General features: G+C 47.1%; 1 protein-coding gene across 1 annotated transcript in view; it reads left to right on the top strand.

Annotated features, from left to right (window-relative positions):
* Nucleotides 1-10,000, top strand: part of lpcat1 (lysophosphatidylcholine acyltransferase 1) — a 33,883-nt gene that overhangs the window by 3,321 nt on the left and 20,562 nt on the right. The window contains exon 2 of the mRNA XM_062529874.1: nucleotides 6,703-6,839. Coding sequence (XP_062385858.1) covers nucleotides 6,703-6,839 — 137 coding nt within the window. The remainder of the gene's footprint in view (nucleotides 1-6,702; nucleotides 6,840-10,000) is intronic.

Below are 10,000 nucleotides of genomic sequence, written 5' to 3'. Positions count from 1 at the left end.
TACTGTGTAATGTATATTACATAATGTATTATATAGGGGTATGGGTGTTTCTTTTCCCTTTCTCGCTCCTGAAGCCTCGTTATCTGTGCGTGAAGAAAAATCGTTGAGATTGGAGATCAATGTTGAGGAATTGTCGGAGGGTGACCAGTCGTTAATGAGCTCTAATTAAAATTCTCCTCGGCCCGGGGCCAGAATCTCCAATCCCCAATCCCCTCCGAATCCCTGCCTTGCATTCATCACTCTCGGCATCTGCGGCGTCAGTGTGTGCCACTGGCGATCTCCACGGGTGGCTCTATCACCCTGGGCTCCAGGGGGAGTGTTGAGACGTGTGTTGGGGGCGGTGAGGGGGGCGGGGGCGGCGGTGAGGGTCACATCCTCATCTCGGGGAAGAGATGGAGAGCTTTATTACAGTGGATGGGTCGTTTGAGGGCTCGGCGGACTGGAGGAGAGTTATTGACTAACGGCGTGGGGCTGGAGCTGATCGTGTGAGGGCTGAAGATGAATGAAGACATCGGTGGGGGTGGTGGTGGAGGTGGGGAGGGGGTGTGGAGGTGGGGAGAAGAGAAGAGAAGAGAAGAGTGAGACGGAGGGAGGGAGGGAGGGAGGGAGGGAGGGAGGGAGGGAGGGTGGGTGAGCGAGGAGCCAAGAAGCCCTGGAGCTATACTGAGAAGAAGAAAATTCCTTCTCTGGGGGGGAGACGCGTGGACACGACTGGGATGACTAACAGTGTCACAGGCTGCTCAGATGCATAACTCCTGATTGCGTCACAGAGAGAGAGAGAGAGAGAGAGAGAGAGAGAGAGAGAGAGAGAGAGAGAGAGAGAGAGAGAGAGAGAGAGAGAGAGAGAGAGAGAGAGAGAGAGAGAGAGAGAGAGAGAGAGAGAAGGAGGGAAGAAAAGTTCCTGAGAAAAAGGGAAAAGAGAGGGAGAGGTATGTGGGGAGGGCCCCTGCTTGTTGTTCAGATGCTAATGATTAGACACAGCCTGGACGGAAATGCTCCACACTCTTCTGCCTTTCACTAAGCGCCGATATCTCTTCCTGTGAGGAACGGAATTGGAGCTATTTGTGCTTGGCCAGTGGCCAGAGGAAGCTCTCCACTATCAACGCTAACATCTACTCTGTCCTCACTTAGTCACTATAGCGGCCTAATGGTCACCACCAATGACCGTATACGTAGGCTAAAGCGAAAGCGAGAAATCTGCTTCACGTTTGTACATGTGGGTCATAAAGGGTTGTGTGGAGCCCAGTTTGTTCTCGCTGTCAATCTCACTCGCCGTGTTTTGTGTGGAACGTGATTGTTGACATAATAGCATTGCCTGGTTAAAAATGCCGGCAGGTGCAGTGACATTCACATCACCCTGTGTTCCAAAACAACTGTTTACAAGGTCAAAAAGACCGTTTTGGCGAGAGGTGCTTCAGCAGCTGAGTGCATAACAGTTAGTGCTTAGTTATGACTCTGTTCTATGGTATGGGTCAAGATGACTGTGTGTGCTCAACACAGTCAGCCATCATATATCCCAGAATAAATTTCCACATGTCGGAAATTTCTGTTCCCTCTCAGTAAGAAAAGCCCATATGAATGTACATTCACTTTAGGCACATGGGTCATCCCAAGCTCTTCCCCTCGCTATTAATATTGCAAAGTATTCCATTATGCAGTGTGTTTAAGCATGGATATGGCTTCTGATTTCATTTATTATGCAAGTTCGTTTTTAGTCAAATTAATGTTTCAGGAAGAAGGAAATGGTTTTTGGGTGCGTTTGATTCACACTGATTGGGATTTTTTCATCGTTTTTTTTTTCTATGTCGACCCTAAGAACATGGCAGAATTAGCTACGAGGAATACATGCCCTTCCCTTCCCTTCTCTCTCCTCATCTTGCATGCGAGCAGTAACCCAGTCTGACACCTTTAGTGTAGCTTAGCATAATTCATGGAAAGTGGGTTAGACCAGTTGGCCTATAGTAAGTCTCCTATCTTACGTATGTGTCTTCTTATCTTACTCTGGGGCAGATACGATCATTTCACCCCCCAAAAAATGGCGTGTTCGTTTAACAGCGTAAATTATGTTGGATTGACTTCTCTTCTCTTCTCTTCTCTTCTCTTCTCTTCTCTTCTCTTCTCTTCTATTCTCTTCTCTTCTCTCTTCTCCTCCATTGTTCTCTGTGGGTCTGTTTGTTGCTTGTTACATGTGTGCATTTTTGTGCTAAAAGCCTCTGGGCTGTGCTCTTCATAGGGGCCAGAGTGCAGAGGCTCCTGTACTAGATGAACTGGTTTCGAATGGGGGCGTTTGTGCGTCTCTGACTCTGGCCAGCTGGAGAGATGGGAGAAAACAGAGAGAAGATGCAGAGCCCCCCCCCCCCCCCCTCCCCAAATATCCCCTTACTCCTCCCTCAGCAGATGGGGGATAGAGGCCTGGGGGGATGGTGGGGCGGGGGGGGGGGTGGTTCTTGTGGCGTGTGTGTGTGTGTGGGGTGGGGTGGGGTGGGGTGGGCGACGTGACAGTGTCCCCACTGCGGGACACGGGTGCGTGGGTGACCCCCCTGGGCTCATGGGACGTGTCAGACAGCGTGGAGGGGAGCATAGGGGCGGAGGCCGTCTCCGCATCCGAGCTGTGATGGATGGCTTTAACTCATCTAGGCGCTGTTGGGATCGTAAACAGAAATGTCCCCACGGTGACGAATGTCTGCGTATGTCTGTCCTCATCACCACCTATCATCGTAGTCTCTCTGTAATCCCTCTCTCTCTCTCTCTCTCTCTCTCTCTCTCTCTCTCTCTCTGTCCCACTCTCTCTCTGTCATAGTCTCTTTCTCTCTCTCTGTCTCTATCTAGATAGATATCAATCAATCTATCTATCTATCCCTTTCTTTCTTTCTTTCTTTCTTTCTGTCTCTCTCTCTCACACACATACACAAACAGAGAAATGCACATGCATGCAATGTCATTGTTGTTGTTTCACTTGCTTGACCTCTCTCTCTATTTACATTTTCCCCCCCCTCTGTACTGCTTATATAAGTATATACGTTCTCTATATGATCCTCTTCCTCTCTCCTCTCCTCTCCTCCCTCCTCCCAGGCTCCCGTGTCTCCTGGGAGTTATGGCCCCTGGTCCCAGATCAGTTTAATCTTCCTGCCAGTGGAGCGCAGGTGTTGACAGCTGCTCCAGATAAATAAATAAACACTAAACAGCCTTCTTTACGAGGGCCCGTCCCCTCCGCTCGGCCCTCCCCCTCTCCACCTCTCTTCAGCCCTAATGGACCCGTGTGTGTGTGTGTGTGTGTGTGTGTGTGAGAGTGCGCGTGTGTGCATGTGTTTCAAGCCCCATCCAACCTTAATAGGGTGATCCCAGACTATACACGCACACCCCCCATTCCATGTTTGATCTGCACATATACATTCTGAGGGAGGAGGGGGCAGGGGGGTGAGTAGAGTTAGCTACAGTATGTGTGCATCATACAGCATATTTCTCACCTTATTAATACATTATACCTTATACATCTGCATATATACCTTCATTTTATTCATATATTCAAAGACATTGTATGATGACAAAAGCATGGGCACTTGGGCAGTCATCAGTCTGAGTATAAGGTCGTTTGTTTTTAGTTGAGTAGCTGAGTATGCGGTGGTTCAGAAAATGTCTCATGAGCTAGCTCACTTCAGTTGCAGTGACGGAAGACGGCGAGCACCTGACTGCTCGCGGTCCGAGACGCCCCTGAGGAGAACAGCAGGTTCTGCCGGTTCTTCGTACCGTGAGCTCAGCGGGGAAATATTTCTGAGAATTTTGGAACCGATCCTCCCCTCTCGGTCCTGTTAAATATTCAGCAGGTATTTGTGAAGGCGCGTCGGGTCCCCTTGGTTCTTTTGTTCTCTCCCCGCAGCTATGGTCAAGGGTGTTCAGTAACGTTCACGCCACAATCCAACACCACGGCCCGTTAAAGGCCTGTCTGAACGTGACGTGTGTGTGTGTGTGTGTGTGTGTGTGTGTGTGTGTGTGTGTGTGTGTGTGTGTGTGTGTGTGTGTGTGTGTGTGTGTGTGTGTGTGTGTGTGTGTGTGTGTGTGTGTGTGTGTGTGTGTGTGTGTGTGTGTGTGTGTGTGTGTGTGTGTGTGTGTGTGTGTGTGTGTGTTGTGCGTGCATGCATGCAAGTTTAATTAGAAGTGCTTGTGAGGACGATCCCCATCTTAAAGTCGTGTTTACCAGAGCTGATCGAGAGCAAACTGTTCTTTTGATTTGGAATGATTGACTCGTGGCCTCCCCTCCACACATCAGGAGGTGTTTGCTCAGGCTGTGCAGCTCATAATGAGAGAGATTAATGGAGCTCCAGGATGAATTAATTCTGCTAATTCTCCTGCCTGTTAACGTAGAGAGCTTGTCCCTCTTTGTTAAAGTCTGGTTAGTCACAGAAGGGTAGAGATAACAGGCCATATTTTTCTACTGTCAACTGTAGTACTGACTTTTCATGAATGGCCCTTTTTGTTATTTATACATTTTTGTTGTTATGGGTAGAAGTGTGATTATTTTGTCTTCTTCTTCAGGAGTGAAACTGTTGCCAAGCAGCACCAGACTTTCCGTCTGTGTCTGAATGAGAAATTCTTATATCTGAGATGGTCTGACGTTTCCGTGGAGAAATCGCAAATTCTTGACAGCCTGTCCAACGTCAGCAGGGATTGCAGCGCAAAAGCGCTTCTTGCCTGACAAAATGCCTTGAATATTTTATTGTTGGTGTTCATGAAGGGTTTTGTAGTATTAGCAAGGTCTGCCGTTACAGTGCTGGGTCAGGCAGCGTCTTTTCACGGATTCAGCACAAGTGTACTGTATACTCAAGTATACAATCTCATTACATTATGTTTATGGCTTTTATTATGGAAGTCCTTTAACATGTAGCCAGCGTAGGGCTGTGGAGTCATGCCCTCAACCTTTATGCAATTCAGCATTCGCACAGCCATATACACACGTCACTCACATACAGTCACACACACAGACACACACACACACACACACACACAGGGCGAGGCTAGAGTGCTCCTTGACCTCCGCTTGAACTTTGCAGCCAATCCGGCCATCAATTAATTCTGTCGTCCACAAGTCAGTGTCAAAGGTCTGATGTCTCGTATACTCCAACCGATCTTATTTATGTATCACTACGTGACCCCTCCCCTCCCCTCCCCTCCCACAACCCCCAGCCCCACCCTTCACTACAGCCCTATAGTCTACAGCCTATAGGGTTACAGTATGGCCATATGTCCATTTAAAGCCACTGCATGTGAGGGGTCATGAGGACCAGGGCTGTGACTCCCACTGTTGCTGCCATTGATCACCCACCGTATGCATCTAATTGCATCACCGCAAGACGTTGATTGGATTTGTAAAGATCCCTGAAATTGAATTTTTTGGTCTTGTTTTTGTTTTCTTCTTGATGCAAATCAGAGGCCTGCAGCTCTGCTCTGTCCCGCGCGCTGGTTTGTGTTTTTTTCGGTCGAGATGACCGCTTTCGCTCTGGTCGTGACTAAATGACGTTGCGCTGACCTGCAGGGTTTCACCTGTTTCCACTCAGAGATTCGGTGTGCCATGTCAACAGGCACTGACTATTTCCCGCTCTTTCTCTGCCTCAGCAGGGAAAAAAAAGTTATGAATGCCAGATGCCCAGGCTTTAATGCCAACTCTCTCTCTGTGTGTGTGTGTGTGTGTGTGTATACTGTACCCCGGAGATAAAATCCAATTCACCGGTATGGCACTGAAACATGCCACAGGTTGCAGTGAGCCTGATGTGTTCAGTGTGACTCGCGGTCTTCAGCGGTGGACTAGGCGCTCTGCTATGGTCAGGTGTAATCTAAATGCTAATCCTGTTAGCGCCTAGCGGTCCCAGCCATCCTGCTCCATAGCAGGTCTGCTGCATTGTGTGTGTCTCGTCCTCTCTGTGTGTTTTGGAAAAGATGCCGTTGTTATCTCAGTTGCGCGCGCTTCCCCTGGGATTGAGGAAGTGAGATGTAGGGACAGAACGTTGCTGAAGGAAGAGTTCCACTGCGAGCCATATAGCCACTCCTCCTCCCTTTCCCACTTCTTTATCTCTCTCACTCTTTCTATCTTCTCTGTTGTTTTTTGCTATCTAATCCTCTCTCTGTTTTCTCTCTCTCTGCTTTCACACCATCCACATCCAATACTTATACCCTTCGTCTTCCTCCCCCCCTCCCTCTTTCCCTCTACCTACCGCTGTGTGTAAGGCTATATCTGTCTCTTATCACTGTCTTGTGGTTTCTTCCACTCTAACACCCTCCATCTCCCTCTCCCCCCTTCCCCCTCTCCCTCTCCCTCTTCTGGTCTGTCTCTTATCGCCGTATCCCTCTGACCTCCTCCACATCGTATCTCTGTCTCTAATCCCCCTCTGTGTCCCTCTCTCTGTTCCCTCTCTTCTCTTCTCCCCCCTCTCTCTCTCTCTCTCTCTCTCTCTCTCTCTCTGGTCGTTTACATGGAGTAGCCTACTCACATTGAGGGCTGTCTGGATTGTGTGGAGGGTTGGGGAGTTGTTGTTGATCAGGTGTTTTTTCTAATATATGATGTATTTTGTTTTTTTACTGTATCTGTGAGTGTATTTATGGATGTTAAGTGTTGTGTTTGGTGCTGTATGAGGAGCGGCATGATTATGGATTCATGGATTAAGGAATGATTTTTAATAAATGGTGGTTGAACGTCTCTCTCTCCTCCAGATCGGCCTGATGACGGTGACACTGCTTCCGTTCCGCCTCTTCCTGGCGGCGTTCTGGATGCTGCTGGCCTGGCCTTTCGCCTTCGTGGCCACCGTGGGCCGCGCCGACAACACCGTGGAGCCGGTCAGCTGGAGGTGGTGAGTGTCGCCCCGCCCGGCCGCGTCGTTAAATTAACGTTGTGTAAATGTTTTTTGTTTTTTGTTTTTTTTTCCCACTCCAAGTGGGAATTGGATGTTGATGATTGGACTCTGATGGTGTCACTGGTTCTGAGAATGTTGCGTTGGTCCGTAGCATCTGATGACGAGCCAGTGTGGATGGAATCTCTATCCCCTAGCTGCATAATCATTCATGGATCTGTGAAGAAGAGTGTTGTATGTGTGTGTGGGTGTGTGGGTGTGTGGGTGGTTGGTTGGTTGTGTGACGCAGATGGAGGATCTCTTTGTCATTCCACACACTCTCACAAGGCCCTCACACAGCAGCAGGCTGCCCTCTCAAGCACCCTCAGGCCCACTCTGGCACGCTCACTCTACACACACCCACACACACACACACACACACAGACACACACACACACACACACACACACACACACATACACCAACAAACCCCCACACACACACACCAACAAACTCACACACAAACACACACACACACACACACACCAACAAACCCACTCACTCACGCACACACATATATATATACACACACACACACACACACACACACACACACACACACCAACTCATACAAACTCACCCACTCACATACCCCCCTCCCCCCACCACCACCAACAAACACACACACACACACACACTGCAACATACCCAATCACTCACACAAACCTACCCACTCACACTGACACGCACATGCATAACTTGCCTGCACAATACGCATTCACTTTCTCTGACGCTAAAACGTCCCCATGCACAGAAGGACAATTCAAGGAAATGTAGACTGTGACAGCCATTATTTTGCATGGCTATTTCAGTCTCTTTTATTGAGAGTGTGTGTGGTGGTGGTGGTGGTGGTGGTGTCTGTGAATGTGTGTTTGGGGGGTTAGGTTGTCAGTGTGGGAGTGATGTGAAAGGGGTCATTTGAAAGAGAGGTGAAGGGCTACAGAGAAACAAAGTGTCTTTTCAGAGGAAGCGCTTCCTCCTTTGTCACCTGATCCAGTGCCCTTGTGCCATTTATATACTGAAGATGCAAGAATGCAAAGGTGTGTGTACTTGTGAAGGTGAATGAGAACTACGAGAAGAGGGCAAGGAAGTGAAAGAGGGAATGAGAGAGAAGTGTGTGTGTGTGTGTGTGTGTGTGGGTGTGAGAGAGAGAGAAAGAGAGAGACCTTTTGGCCACTCTCATACAACATTATCATCAACCGTTTTTTATTCAGGGGGAAATTGGCGGAGCATGAAGCTCTTTTACAGTAATGCTGTGAGTTAATAATAATCAAAATAACAAAACAGGAATAATAAGAAACAAATGTTCGCTACACACTAGGTAACTTTCCCAGTAATGCCTTATAAACAACAAGGAGGTAGTGTGTTTCCCTCCTATCATAGAGGGAAGACCATCCTACATTTTGGTATAGTCTAAACCCATCCCCCGTTATAAAACATTGAGTGAACAATAGTGAACTGTAAACTGCATCAAGTGATTTCAGTGTGATAGGGGCTGCATGCATGTAAATATATATTTATACAACAATTGGGTTCTATGAAGCTGTTTCTTTGTTTCTGATTGGCCGAGAGACGTTCCATGAGTTGAAATATCCCACGATAATGCCACCATAGTTTAGGACTGACATTATAGTTGATTTAACAATGGCCATTCTGTTTTCTATAGAGAAGCAAGACCTGATCCTGTACAGTGCACCCAACTTAATTGTTTCCTTTTTGTGAGATCAAGCACATGTGTTCTAAATGGTAGTTTGTTATCTTGCCAAATGCCCTGATATTTGTTTTAAGAAATGTGCGTTCCATTCAGGGAACAGATGTTATAGGCATCAAGGTCACACTTTCCCCATCTAGTAAAGATCATACATTTTGTTTTTGATCAATATAGAACCAGTTTCAGATCTTTCAAGGACTTCTGCACACAATCAAATTCACATTGCTCCCTCCAATTTATATACACCCACACACTGCAAGGGTTTAAAGGACATTTTCAAACCAGTGGTTTAATCAAGTGACACGAACTCAATTGCACTCACGGCTGAAAATAGTGTGTGTGTGTGTGTGTGTACACGTACGTGTGTGTGTGTGTACTCATGGTTGACAATAACTGGTGTGTGTGTGCTGTTTTTCTGTGTTATAGCTTTTTCCAAATGTTTTTATATGCTTTTGATCAATTGTTTAGTGTCTGATAATGTCATGACTCATGAACATTGATTGTGCTATTGAAGTGTTAGTGTGTGTGTTTCTGTGGAATTGTTTACTTATTGTTTGATTTACATCTTGTTTCATACAGCATCTTGCTCACGGTTGCTTTGCCCACTCTTTGCCTATTCATACTTTCCCTTAAAGTATTCCCTGTTCAGCGTACTCTATGTGTTTTGCGAAAATGTTTGCGTTTACATTTGTTTGAGAAGGACAGCAGCTTAAAGAAGTAATCAATTTTCCTCAGTGTTGACACCTCTGCTCGATATAGGAAATGACCAGAAAGAAAAATGCCAATATAAAAAGATCAACTTAACGTTTGACTCCATAACAGCCTCCCCTCCCTTCCCCTCCTCTTCCCTCCCTTCATCCAAACAAATTCGAGGACGTGATCCTGATATGGATTAGGGCCACTGCAGGAGTATTGTATTTCACTGCTGTTGATATTGGAGAATTGTATTGTCCAAAATAAACAACCCAAAGTAAACAACTGAAATCTCCAATCTCCAATCTCAGTTTACTGTGTGTGTGTGTGTGTGTGTGTGTGTGTGTGTGTGTGTGTGTGTGTGTGTGTGTGTGTGTGTGTGTGTGTGTGTGTGTGTGTGTGTCTGTGTGTGTCTGTGTGTGTCTGTGTCTGTGTCTGTGTCTGTGTCTGTGTCTGTGTCTCTGTGTCTCTGTGTCTCTGTGTCTCTGTGTCTCTGTGTCTCTGTGTCTCTGTGTCTCTGTGTCTCTGTGTCTGTGTCTGTGTCTGTGTCTGTGTCTGTGTCTGTGTCTGTGTCTGTGTGTGTGTGTGTGTGTGTGTGTGTGTGAAAGCAACACTTCAACTATCAACTCATAACAGGGTGAGCGGCATTTCTGCATTCACTTCGTGGCCCTCTATTGGCTATAACCGCACTATGTAACTTTACCAGATCAGGTAGCGT

Source organism: Sardina pilchardus, chromosome 24 (genome assembly GCF_963854185.1).
Source record: "Sardina pilchardus chromosome 24, fSarPil1.1, whole genome shotgun sequence".
Lineage (NCBI taxonomy): Eukaryota > Metazoa > Chordata > Actinopteri > Clupeiformes > Clupeidae > Sardina > Sardina pilchardus.
Note: the sequence above shows the minus strand (reverse complement) of the source record. Positions and strands in the feature narration are given on the sequence as shown.